The 13,883-nt window shown below is 31.3% G+C and overlaps 2 protein-coding genes across 8 annotated transcripts; one reads left to right on the top strand and one right to left on the bottom strand.

Moving 5' to 3' along the window:
• The first annotated feature begins 315 nt into the window (after window positions 1–315).
• Window positions 316–1,612, top strand: LOC100808528 (uncharacterized). The gene has a single exon (XM_003548989.5). It carries the CDS (start codon window positions 728–730, stop codon window positions 1,481–1,483), a length of 756 nt encoding a protein of 251 aa, XP_003549037.1. The 5' UTR covers window positions 316–727; the 3' UTR covers window positions 1,484–1,612.
• Window positions 1,613–2,842: 1,230 nt separating this feature from the next.
• LOC100808004 (SKP1-like protein 21) lies at window positions 2,843–10,319 on the bottom strand. 7 transcript variants are annotated; one of them, XR_418899.4, is made up of 10 exons: window positions 10,106–10,318; window positions 6,493–6,714; window positions 6,049–6,240; window positions 5,864–5,974; window positions 5,646–5,724; window positions 4,707–4,807; window positions 4,363–4,544; window positions 3,743–3,873; window positions 3,212–3,317; window positions 2,843–3,127 (listed from the first exon to the last, which is right to left on the bottom strand). XR_418899.4 is itself a non-coding variant. In XM_014769198.3 (10 exons), exons 2-10 carry the CDS (start codon window positions 8,004–8,006, stop codon window positions 3,277–3,279), a joined length of 1,095 nt encoding a protein of 364 aa, XP_014624684.1. In that variant the 5' UTR covers window positions 8,007–8,423; window positions 10,106–10,306; the 3' UTR covers window positions 2,843–3,276. The 7 variants fall into 7 exon arrangements, 5 of the variants coding, with proteins under 5 accessions (XP_014624684.1, XP_006599564.1, XP_006599562.1 ...); XR_001385561.3 differs by having other exon boundaries at window positions 3,212–3,308; XM_014769198.3 differs by adding an exon at window positions 7,971–8,423 and having other exon boundaries at window positions 2,843–3,317; window positions 10,106–10,306.
• Window positions 10,320–13,883: the final 3,564 nt, after the last annotated feature.

The raw sequence follows: 13,883 nt of genomic DNA, 5'->3' as shown, positions 1-13,883 counted from the left end.
TTTTTCAAGTATTTATTTATTTAGATTGTGATTGTTAAATTTGATTACACCTTTTTTTTACTTGGTTTAAGAAAATAAAGTCTATATATTAAAAACAAGTTGGGTTTTAAACACAATTGGATATATGATTTCAGGACTTCATGTAAAAAAATTTAAATCTATATTTGTTATTTTAAGGTAATCTATAAATTGTTTTTTTAATATAATGTAACTCATAAATGTTCATTAATATAACATATACAATATATAATGTTCATATTTTCTCGTAATAAAACTTAGAATTAACCAGGACAGATGTCGCAACAATATCGGTCAACATTTACCCTAAACTCATGTGAACTTGCCATTTGTCAACTACCTTCACCATTCATTAAACTTTTCTTCCTCCTTCCGCCCTTCATTCTCGTACCTATCTCACATTTTCATTTTCATTCCCAAAGTCCCATCTTTCCGCTCTAACGGGAAACCTACCCATCATTAAAATTTCCCAATCTTCCTTTTACTTTCTTTCTTTATATGCATTTGCCACCACAAAAGGAAATCTCAATTCCAACAATTTCTCTACAATAAAAAAAACTGAATTTTTTCATTTTCTCTTTCTTATGATTTTGTTCATCTCATTCTAAACACACCCAAAGGGAAACAAATCCACCCCCATGCATTAGTCCTTCATTCAATCTACACGCCTATCCAGAGACATTAACTAATTCTCAATAGCTTCACAAACATGTCAGGTGGTATTGGGCCAACAGGGTGTGACATTAGCCTCCCAAAAGAACAAGAACTAGGTTTCAAAGAGCAACATGACCAACAATCACTCAAGAATCTCAACAAGCCCACCACACCACAAGATAAAGTGGGTTTTCTCTCCTTCAACCAGCTCAATGCCCTGGCTGTGGTAATTGTCCTCTCAGCCAGTGGCTTGGTCAGCCCTGAAGACTTTGCCTTTGTGTTCTTCTCCCTAATTTACATGTACTTCATAGCCAAGGTGGCTTTCCCTTCTCTTCAGCCATCAAGGGACCCCCAAGTTTTCAACCCCCAAAACAAGCTCCTCCAACTTTATGCCCTCATAGGTGCCACCATTGGCCTTTTCACTCCAATAGCCTACATTCTAGAGGGTGTTTTTGAGGGTGACCAGGAAGGGATCAAAGCAGCAGCACCCCATGTTTTTCTCTTGGCCAGCCAAGTTTTCATGGAAGGAGTGGCATCATCTCAAAGGTTCTCGGCTCCTATTAGAGCTTTTCTGGGGGCATTCTACAACGCCAGGAGGATTTTCACGATTGTGGATTGGCTTAGGAGTGAGGTCTACAAGATGAATGACGAGCACAGTGGGTCTGCTTGGAGGATTCATGTTGGGAAAGCACTTGCAATGGCTAATATGGCTTACTGGTGTTTCAACCTATTTGGATTCCTATTGCCAGTGTATCTTCCAAAAGTTTTAAAGGTGTATTACTCCTCTGAGTACAATGAGAAAAACCGATGAAGGAAGTTTTGTATGCTTAGATAGAATAGTCATGCATTTGATTTTAACGTATAAGGTTTTGAACCACAATTGACCTGTTTTTAGCTCTAATTTTTTACAGTGAAATGTATTTGATTGGATGACTGTAGACATATATAAATTTTACATAGTGAATGTATATTATTTATTAGGGTAAATATCTATTTTGACCGCTGGAGAATGTAATAAATTGATCTTTAAAAGATTAAAAAAATCAAATTTAATTTTTAATACTGTAAAAAATCTAATAAATTAGTCTATAAATTTTATATCTTATTATTAAATTAACCCTTAAAAAATATAACTTATTGTCAATATAATTTTAAATATTACAATTTAATGATAAAATAATTTTACAAATTTAATTACAGGATCAATTTGTCACACTTTTTGTATATTTAAAGACTAAATTTAAATTTAAAAATTTCAGGATAAATTTGTTACTATTTCACACTTTAAAAATGCAAAATGAACATTTACCCTATTTATTCACTAAATCTGAACGTTTTCAGCAACAGCCGATGAACGCCGTGTCATGACCTCAACCCAGTGTATTGAACTCCGGAAAATGCAACTACCATTAAATTTTTAGCTTACTAAGGTCTCACATCAACTAAGGCAACAAGGTTGTGGAAAATAATTGAAAATAACCAAACAAAAACTTCAAACTTCAAAATTCATATTCCGTATTATCATCAAATGAAAACATGTCAATAAAAATAATTTACTTATAAAAAATCTTCATGGCAATGGCCTAATTGTTTTAATGTTAAAAAACTTCATACTAGTAGAGTTGACATAGTGCAAAATCTGTCCAACTTCAATGCCCATTTATTTTAACGTTAAAAATTCAGACATAATAAACATACAAGTTCTAATGTAAGTCTATGATAAAATTAATTCAAACACGCATCTTAATTACATTCAATGATTCAAAATTAATTTTATACTAATTTAAAACAACTTACCTAAATTTATAATTACCTATATTGAGATTTTGCTAAAAGCTGCTGACAATTTTTTTTTATTGTTAATGTATTTTAACGTGGAAAAATCATACAATCGCAAAATAAAAATATGAGACAAAGATCGTAATTCCCAAATGATTCTCGTCATCTCGTACCTGTTACATTAGTATTGAATTTCTAATGAGTGCGCAAATAAATGTGTTCCCCGTCTTATATATAAAACACCTGCTGCAAGATTCTATCAAATAATAGGGTCTAAATATAGAAAAAGTCTATGGTGAAACTACGCCATGAAACTCGTCTAGGGGTCCTATGAGATCATTTTAACAAAATTATTGGATGCCAATTTTACAATCCGTCGACCAGATTCACCTTAAAAAAACTGCTTACTTCTCCATTAAAAATTATAACAAGTTAACAATGCCAACTGAAAGGTAAAATACAACTCATCTATAGCTTAACCACCACAAATATTAATTAAATTAATTTTAAAAAATTCAAAGACCTGACAAAAATTATGGAGACTGGAATAAATACAAGGAAACAAACAAGGTCAAGGTAGATGAGCCGATTACACTCAAATTGCTTTCCAAGATTCTCGTTTTTTTACTCTTTTCTTCTCACACTTCTTTGTCTCTCTTTTATTTGTCCCTCTCCCCTTGCAGAATTCAAAATGTTCAAATTTCAAAAACAAAGCTACACTTTGGTTATCAGTTATAAGGAACAAACAAATATTACTCACATGGTGTTCACATTTCCAAGATTCAGGCAACAGCAAACCCTAAGCTGCCATCCTTTCAGATCACTTTAACTTCCACTCACCTTGGAAATTGAATTACCTGCCAGTGCTGCACTACCTTTTATCAAAACCTATATGTAGCATACATTATATGCTCAACGATAGAGACATCATTCATGATTAAAACCTAAGTTGCAACTCCTCCCTCAACCCAGCCCTTCTAAATTATCTGTAACCAATTAAAATCATTTTGAAATTCAGAACTTGCCAGTATGTGATATACATATAAAAAACAATAAAAACGAGAGGGAGGGCAGGGACCAAAAGCAGACCCAATGATCAAGCACTATGAAATAACGTGTCCTTGAAAATAATTAACATGTGCAATAATACCGTCACTGCTAGTCTAGCCCTCAGTCCATAATCATATCTTAGAACTAACAGACTCTGAGCAAAATTTTCAGATGCTTCTCATAGAAAACAAGGCAGCAAGTAGGGTTCTAAAAGAATATTGAGAAGATAGAAAGAACATACCTGTATACAGGTGCGTTGAACCATTGCTATTTATAGAAATTGGTACTAGTCTTCTGTCTTGGCCCAAAGATAAAATTTGCATCCTTTCAGGCCAATCAGAATTTAACCTTCGTGCAAAATCTTCCACTTCCCTACAAGAAAAGAAACAAAGTCATCAAATGCAAGATAAAAGAGAAAACAATAAAATAAAGCACTCAATAATTAGCTGACAAGATTATCCTCTTTCATAGGTTATATTTTGATATGACCATTCCACAAGTTGTCAACTAAAATTAAATAAATGAATGAACTACTACATAAGACAAATGCACCACGCTCAACACTGAATTCAATTAAGCAAGAATCCTCTTGATTAATAATAATTTTAATGGAATGCAATCAATGAAAAATGCACTAAACCAGTCAGGAAGATTCTGGGGTCCACGGAATTTACTTGTGAGGAGGAAAAAGATATTCTATAACCAACTGATGCTGGTAACATAAAGATAAGGAAATCATAGAAACAAATTAGTTAATTAATTAAAGATTAGTTTGACAACAGACATATAAAGTATATTGACATATATAGTTTTGAACTTATTCCTAATCAATTGAAGAACTAGCAGAAGCATGTATCTAACCTGTCAAGCTCCTCTTTCATTGCAGGATCTAAATCATCGTCAACATCTCCATCAATAAATTCAAATTTTGGAGAAAAACTAATAGCAGGAAGGTTTTGCATCCTTGAGTGTTTACTTGCAGAGGCCTCCAAGGCATTGTCAAAATAGACATTGTGATATGCAGAAGGGAGAGGATTCAAGTCCTAAAATATATAAAAGGATATTCAATAAGAGAGACAATACTCTTGTTCAAAATGAAAAATAATGTTGACACCAACAGGTAGTGGTAATCTAAGCAATGAGAATGAGGATACAAGTCATAAACATATCCTCGACAAGTGTTGTAATAGGCGTCAGAGTCTAACCTTATCATTTTCATTTTCATTTTTTGAAGAAAGATCCTTTGCATGGTCTTTCCTTCTCCTATTCTTCTTTTTATTTTTATTTGTTCTAGTTCCCTTCATATCTGCCAAATCATATTTTTAGACAAGGTAAGCTATGTAAAGCAAAAACAAGATAGGGTGCATTCAAATTATTATACTCTAAAGCAAACTTTACTACAAGCAATATGATTGAATAAATGTAGAAAATTTTATGAGATAATCGATGACAAGAAATCAACATAATCGCTCTAGAATCTATCACAAACAAGAGAGTAACTCCAAGCATCTAAACAATAATAACAAAACAAAAAAAAAATAATAATAATAACAGAAGTAACAGACAAGTAGCTGGTCTTTGTCCCATACACAATCCTTCCAGTCTAGCCCCATCTCCTGTCCCAGACATGGTCTAGCCCTGGTTTTTGTTCCATACCTGGTCTGGCTCAACCAATCTTTGTCTCAAATATGCAGTCTGTTAGAAAATCTAAAAATTATCTCATCATATCATATGCTAGAATAAATGATATGATCAGATGAATTTTAGATATTCTAGAATAATAATAATAATAATAACAATAATAATAATAATAGAAGTAGAGAAGTAAAAACCCAATATTCATGGCAACTTTCAAAACTATAATTAGTTACCATCAGATTTAAATAATTTATGATGTATAAATATAGCATGCACCAATATAAGTCAAAGCTGAGGAAACAAATCACATGCAGTATTGCAGAGATGAACAAAATGCAATACAAGTGATCTACTTTTCTTTAACAAAAAAGACAAGAATTCCATTGTTTATCTGCACCTGCTCCCTCCCAAAATAAAATGAAAGATCTGATAAAATAGAAACACGGAAACCAAAGCAATGATAGATGAAATTTAGAAGAGATGTCAGGCAGAAAGACATGACATACCTCCATCTGCACCATTAATAAATGATAGAAGATCTTCAACTGAACGCTCATCTTTTGGTTCCTCCTCAACCTCAACATCCTGAATCACGTGAAACATTTTAGAGTAATCACAACACAGTCTGACCAGAAGTTTGTCATAAATAATAATAATATTAACATTCAATATGCAAGGTCCAACAATACTAATGGAAATATGGAATTAAAATAGTATAAAGTACCTTCAGTTTCTTCCTCTCTTTTAGTTCTTTCCTCTTTCTAGCATATAATCTGTTTAGAAGTCGAATTCGTGGATCATCAGTTATGTTTCTCAGAGGCTCCAGCTTCTCCTCCTGTCAAAGATCCAAATGTAAATAAAGAAACGTGATTGCAGATTTTAAGGGTCACTTTAGCTATCATCACACACCTCAGTGAGATCATCAGGCAAATGAAATGTTTCACGAATCTCCTCAGGAGTTTTTCCTTCTATAATCCGAGCAAGTGCTCGGCTGGTCAGGTCAACCAAAGGCTTCAGTTGGAGGCTGTCGGCAGCAGATGTCAACTCACATAACTTCTTTGTATCCATCCGAATAAACTTCTCATCAAAAGTTTTGCGCTCCTACAATAGTAGCACAATCAAATATTCATTAATCTATTAATTTTGCTATCTCTCCAGTATTTCAGCCGATAAAAGAAAAATTAAAGATGTCCCAGATTTTATAAAGTAGTATTTCAAAATTATCAAATATACTTTAAAATTAACAAGTACCAAGTCTTCAAATAATGGAGCAGTCCTGAAAAATATATATTCCTAAAATCAAGGTAAAAAAAAAGGTAAAAAGAATCACATGAAGGTAGGATTATTCCTGACCTTGTTAGAATGTCCTGGTACTTGGTGAAACCGACAGTAGTCAAGTATCAATCCCAAGATTGCAGGATTGACACGTTGTGGAAGAGATATAGCATAGTTTTTGGAAGATCCCATGCCTGTTTGAAGTACTTCCTGGCATATCATGGGGCAAAACATGGCTACCTCTTCCTCTACTTGCTGAATAGAACCATCCACAGTTTGAAGCCAGATGTAGGATTTCATCTAAGCATGCCAAAGGTAGAGTGAAATCAACAAACTAGCTACCCAGGGAACAACAATAAACTTGACTTTACCATGTTGTAAATTTCAGAACAACACGATAATCTCTTCATTATAATCTAGAAGTAGAGTTCAGTGATGGTGATGTAGTTGGGGGCAAATAAAGGAAAGTATGCGAAACACACTATTTATTGTTAGATTCTGCTAGATTTTTCTTTTATTTTAACTTTTTTTTTGTGGGGTGGAGAGAGTTTTCATAATATGAGGTAAAAGAGGAGGAAACTAGTACTATAACAGCTATATCAGGAGAAGAAAAATGTCTCTTCATTTAAACTATAGTAAAATATCTTTACTTTTAGAAGAAAAGGAAATGAGTTTCTTTATGTGATATATCATATTATTTAGTTGCACCATCTGAATAAAATTTCTGGTTCTAGACCTAACTAACATTCATTTGTATTAAAGAGAGGTAACAGAATATCTAATACTAATAAAATCCAACATTCTTAAGGTGATCTTATCTACAAATTCAAAGAACTAATACAAGCAATTTCTTCCCAATATTGCACAGTCTCATCATCAAGTAGTTTTCCTTCTTGTGTCCTCAATTCATTTGCTCACTCTATGGGCAATGGGCCTTTATGGTTTGTCTGAGAAAATTAATGGCCCATAAGTTCTACATATGGGCCTAAAACATAAAAAAGACGGACTAAACAAATATAATCCCTTATGGACTCCTACAAAAAACAGTCTCCATAAAATTAGAGGTAGGAAAATAATTTTGAATAGAACAAAAAATCTTTAATTACATAGCGAGCAGCATGGAGCAGGAGAAGTGAAAGAAAAATAATAATGGGTGATATCATTATAAAATTACAGTTAAATGAAACTCTGATCATCTAAAGAGAGGTACTAGAAGAATTTTAGGAGACCAAGCTTTATAGCTGAGGAATCTCTTTACTTAATTAAGACTTAAGACAATCTAAAAAATTAACTACAAATAAAAAGAAAGAGTAAGTACTTCAGCATGCATCATGGTTCATACACATAGTGCTAATTAGAAGAAAAAATAAAAATTAGAGGGCCTAATACCTACTCATTAAGACCTGCTGTTGTGAGATGAGAATGCAATTTCAAATACAATAGTGTACTATGCATTGAACCAACACACAAGGCCAAAGCAAGATGCACCAGGCCATGGCAACAAATAACCCTAAATGGATTGGAAAAAAAATACATGGAATATAATAATACCATACCTCAGGTTTCACAACTGCCATAGCAGCATCAGACATTTGAAAACAGACACAGGTTGTAACTAGGACCTTGGCACGAGTGTAACAAGTTTACTATTTTTCCCAGTTCAGTAACAAGGAAATTACAACACAAAGGAAACTTTGCACTTCTTCAAAAACCTTGGTTTGCAAGAAAAGGGTAGACGCTTCAAATATTCTTCATGAGGTGGGTTAGGCCTGGATTCTAATAACAGGTCTAACAACATTCTTATGAGTAGTGTTTCCACAAGTCCGGTACTGAAAGATAAAGCAGGAGGTGCAATTGCAATAAACCATGTGATGTTCTGCCTAAACATAACCAAAGAAGGTCCCAGCGTTAAGCATTTGCAAATCTTTTATCAGTTCTTTATCACTGATAAATTTTGTGCATGCATTTTTTTTTTTTTGCTCAGCAAAAATAATGATATATTGCACCTCCTGCATGCATGAAAACATGAGAATCAAGAAACAAAGAGGTGAACAACATACGATTGAGAAATATTTATTGACTATATTCATAAATCAACAATTGAGAATGCAATATTATTCAATATTCAATAACTGCAATTCCAGAGTGTTACCAATCATATCCTTTGGCAAACGGATTCTAAAGTCAATATAGTAAAGGAATGAAGTTTGATCTCAAAATGTTATATAGTTTTACTCAATATGAAGAAGAAACCTGAATTTCTTTATTTTTCAAGGTGATTAAAGCAAAAGGAAAATATTTTTATTTTGAACTTACTCATAACTATAAATTTCGCTCTCTGCTTTCCACAATAGCAACACAAACCCTTTCTAAGTTTCTCCATTACAAATGGTGAAGCAAAAACCCTTGCCCTGGGATCCATGTGGCATATTAATCAAGAAAACACAGTCTAGTCTATGAAATTAAGCTAATCATGATTTTAATCAGACCTTAAATTGAAACAGTTTACTCTATCTAATCAGCATGTTGAATGTCTATTAATGAGTATACCATGCATCAGATTCCTCAATTCCGTTTCCATAAAGATCACAATGGTATTTAAAATTCTACCATTATTGCAAACAATAACACCAAAAAAATTTAAAAGAAAAAACTACTGGTATATCTTATGACCTCACCAACACACTATTATATATCAATGAATACTACTGCTAGAAAACCCAAGGAAAATATTGATAATTACAGTGTGATTAGTCTATTTTTGCCATAATAATTACAAAAATGACACATCATTTTTACTTTGTATACTATTTTCAAGATTTTCTGAACCAAATGCTGAAAACAATGCAATCTTGTTCTAAACATTTCCTTCACAAAATCATAAAACCATATAATAAAATGCAAACAATTTTCCATTTCTGTAACTATTATCAAAACAGTCTGCAACCATTAACTGGTTTTAGATCAATGGTTAAGGAATCAAAAGTATATAGTTTTTATTAAAAAGTCTTGACATTTAGTGTTAATTGAAAAGATTTCTATAAAAGATTTACAATTGAAAAGTCTATCTGCGCATCCCAACCTTGATTTCCAAATTCTAATAAAAGATTTATACCTACAAATCCCTCAAGTGGTTACCAAAACTGTTAAGTGTTAAATGAAAATATACCAATGGAAAATGAACACACAAAAACAAAAAAGAAAATCAAACGCACACTAAATTTCACAAAAAATACAGTGAAATACATTCCAAAACCACCGTGCCAATCAAATGACCAAACACGCAAGGAGTCACCTAGCGATGCCACATTCAGCACTCTAATTCCCACAAATCGAAGTTCAAACCATTCATTTTCAGCAACTTCATTGCCAAGAATACTCTGCCACTAAACCTAACTAAGCTAACGAGCTAACTGGAAAATTCAAACCACAGTTTCGTGCTAACCCTGGTGCGAAGAAAGTAAACTCTAGCTAGTAGCTACCATAGGCAACACCAACACGAAACCAAAAATAAATAAATAAAACTCAAATCATGGCAAATTCTCGTCAAATAAAGCTCGAAGCACAGCTATAAACAACTATCATCCGATAACTCAACTCCGTAATTATGGTCGCAGCCAGCAGAGTTCAAATTCAACGTTGAAACAGAACACTGAAATGAACACACACACACATAGAGAGAGAGAGGTACCTTGAAGAAGAAGAAGAAGAAGAAGAAGAAAATGGAGAAAGGCATGCACGAAGAGAAAGAGGAAGATGGAAGAAGAAAACGGAGATTGTTACTGTTACTATTACTGGTTAGGGCTTTCCGTTTTCTCGGCGTGTGTTTTTGTTTCTCCGGTTCGTGTGCCGTTGGGTATAGGCACGTGACTCTACCAAACTGAACGAGACATCGCACGTGCAGCTAGCCTAGCCTATTATTACGAGTGGATAAGGGAAAGGAAAGGGAAACTTGTTTAGATGGAGATAGATTGCTTCAGTTGGAGAAAAAAAAAATACATAAACCACCCAGCAAATAAATCAATTAATAGATGAGAAATTATTTTAGATTAATTAAAGATCTCAAAATAGATTAAATATGAAAATTTTATCGTTTATAATAGTTTTATTCGACTTCAACAGATTCTCTCATATATGTGATTTATCAAAAATAAATAAATGCAGAAACAATCTTTGCCGTTAATTATTTTTCATACATTTTTAGGTTAATACATTTTTAGGTTAATAAAACATAAGTTCAAAAAAACTTGAGCCGTTAGATTATGAGTATTGGACCCTGCAGTCATGTAGCTGACTACAGGTAATCCTGATCCTGTGCAGATAGATACAAACTTAAGTGTGAGTTATTGGACACAACCAAATTCAACCAACAACACGCAACAGCACAAATTTTAAAATATGAATAAAAAGTAACAAAATAACGATGTTCCATTAAACTAATATTTTGCCGGATAATTTCTATTATTATATAATTAAAATTTATGATAAATATATATTTTGCTAATGTATAAATTAAATTATAATAAAAATTTATAACAATTAAATGTCTTCAAATATATAAATTATATTTTAATTTTTATTAAGGTTAGCAATATAATTTTAATGCATTTTTTATTATTGATTAAAATATATTAAAATAAAAGATAAATTGAAAGCAATAAAATATTTAAAAAATAAAGTGCATTAATAAAGATAAAAAACTAATTTAACATAGATAGGAGTCATTTTTTTCTTTCTAATTACAGCAATAGTACTATGCATGTTATAAAAAATTAATTGGGATAGCATATTATTCTGTAATTTATTTATTTCTGATTTCTTATTTATGATATAAAAACTTATATAGTAACTTCCTCTGTAGAGTCATTTAGATCATCCCAGACAATAACAGATTTAGGATCCTAAATTAGGAAAACAATCTATTTAAAAATAAAATTAATAATTATTATCATGAAAGAATTAAGAACAAGAAATTTAAATATATAAAATTAAGGGGAGGTAAAATATACACATTCAATATGTAATTTTTAAAAAATAAGGATGCAAGTCATGTGTGAATCCCCCAATCACATGGGGCTATGGGTTAGCATGCTGGTTGTTTGTTTGGCAAGTTAGGGGTGAGTTATTTACTATATTTTATATTTATGTATATAAAAATATAATAAAGATTTTGATTTATATTTATATCTAAAAGGGCATATATAGGTGGGTTCTTTTTTATTATTATTATTTGAAATATGCACGGTGAGTTAGGCCAAACTTATTATTCTTAGTGTGAAATGTCTAATTGACACTAGGTTGTTTTATAAAATAAATAGATAAAAAAATAATAATTTTATAAAATTAAACTTACATCATCATTAATTTATTTATAAATTTTATTATCTATTATTAATATTATGAGAGATATAAAATAAAAAAATAATTAATATTATATTAAAAAATTAAAATAATAATTATTTCAGAATCACACAATAATTACAAGAAATTATAGGAAAAAGAAATTTCATTTATTTGTACCATTAGTACCAAGCACCATTACAAAACACACAAATAAATTTCATGGTCTCAGCAATAGCTTTTGTGTAATAAGAACAATGCATACCCCCTAATCCCAGTTCCCAACATATCCCATAAGATGTTTCCACCTCCATATGAAACCCGTGCCCAAAGCAAATCCCACATCAAAGTCAGAACCTATACACCATCCTCATCCAATCGACTTATACATATACAATATTTTATTTTATTAATAAATATTAATCATTAATTTTTGTTAATAAAAGAAATTAAATTTATAATTTTTTTTCTTTTTATTTTAATCACTCAAACAATCTTATATCTAATGAGAAACTTGCTACTAAATTTTATTAAATGTAACAACCACCGCAAAAAATAGTTGCAGCTAGAATCCCAGAAAATTCAGACCCTTGAGCTTAATTTGCATTAATTGAGCCAAGCCCACAATGCTTTTTTCCCTGACATCCAGCAACAATGTTGATGGAAGTGTTGGGCCATTTGGATATCCCATCATCCACTGATACCATTTGTTCCATCCGTTCCATGAAAATGGGCAAGTCAACATAACATGAGCCAATATCAATGATGTTTCTTTTTTTGAGATTGTACGTCTACTAAGGGACATTCTCCAAATGCAAAACACCAATTTTTTTTGGAATTTTCTACTTCCAAATCAACTTATAGAAAAAAATAATTTAATTTAAATATACTAATAATAGATAATTTATTTACATTATTATTTAATTATATAAACGATCATACATGTAAGATAAAAGTGTTAAAATTTTATAATTAAAGAAAATAGTTTATGTAATGATAGTGTAATTTTTTTTCTTTTTAACTTTAAAACTAATACTTGGATAATATATATATATATATATATATATATATATATATATATATATATATATATATATTAATTTTGACTTTGAAATACTAGTTTAACTATAAAAAAAACTATTTTACCCGGTAAGAAAAAAAAACATAGACAGGTGGCCGTGTGTTATAAAGCCGGCCGTGGCACATGGACATGTATAAACCAAACAAATTGCCGAAGCTAAGCCTAAACAAAACGATGGAGACAAATGATAGAAACAGATTTCCTAACATTTTTTTAATACACATGTTTTCATTACTGATTACAATTTATAAAAAAAATGGAGGTCATACTTTTTATTTAATAACTCTCATTCATAATTTTATAATTTTTAATAAAATTTAATCAATAATAAAAAATTATGACAAAAAAATGTTAGAATATATATTCTTAATAATTTTTTTAAATGAGCAATTTTATCTTTATATTTTATACTCGCTAACAATTTAATCCATATATTATAAAAATTATCAATTTAATCCACAATTATGTAAATATATATATATGATACATTTTAATTCAAGTCTAATTTGTTTCTGTTAATGTTGACTTTATACATGATACATTCCAGCTTATGTGCCAAACCAGTGTGTACATGGGACTGCCAAACCAATGTGTACATGGGACGTTCCATATTAGTGCATAATTGTTTGGACCAAAATGTCGGTGAAAACTTCTCTCTCCCACTTGTTTCCCCTCTTTTTCTTTTCCATCATCAAAGGCTATGAGCAAAACTTAAGGTAGTGCTTCGAAAGATCATCTTGTTGTGAATTGTCACCATCAACATGGACAAACGTCAACAACCAAACAATGTGTTTTGTTTTGTGTTTCTTGTTTTACCTTTGCTTCTTCTTCTCCCACCATCACAAGTCACCACAAAGGATTTTTGAATCCTTAATAGGGCTTTTAGGTTTTCAATTATGAAATTACAAAGGATTGCAATTGTTCATATTGTTAATGGTTTTCATTAACATGTTAATATGATGTAATCAATTCCAAAAAAATTAATATAATGCGACCTAAGAGTTTTGATAGAATGTGAAGGATGTCAATGGTGTCATAAAGAAGAGGG

Source organism: Glycine max, chromosome 16 (genome assembly GCF_000004515.6).
Source record: "Glycine max cultivar Williams 82 chromosome 16, Glycine_max_v4.0, whole genome shotgun sequence".
Classification (NCBI taxonomy): Eukaryota; Viridiplantae; Streptophyta; class Magnoliopsida; order Fabales; family Fabaceae; genus Glycine; species Glycine max.
The sequence above is the reverse complement of the archived record's forward strand: the minus strand, read 5'-3'. Positions and strand labels throughout refer to the sequence as shown.

Coding starts and splice junctions, on each gene's coding strand:
- LOC100808004 (XM_006599499.4), bottom strand. CDS start 10,150: ATGCCTTTCTCCATTTTCTTCTTCTTCTTCTTCTTCTTCTTCAAG. Junction 6,241..6,492: donor TACCAGGACATTCTAACAAG/GTCAGGAATAAT, acceptor CTACTATTGTAG/GAGCGCAAAACTTTTGATGA. Junction 3,874..4,362: donor ATGAAAGAGGAGCTTGACAG/GTTAGATACATG, acceptor CTTTTCTTGTAG/GGAAGTGGAAGATTTTGCAC.
- LOC100808528 (XM_003548989.5), top strand. CDS start 728: ATGTCAGGTGGTATTGGGCCAACAGGGTGTGACATTAGCCTCCCAAAA.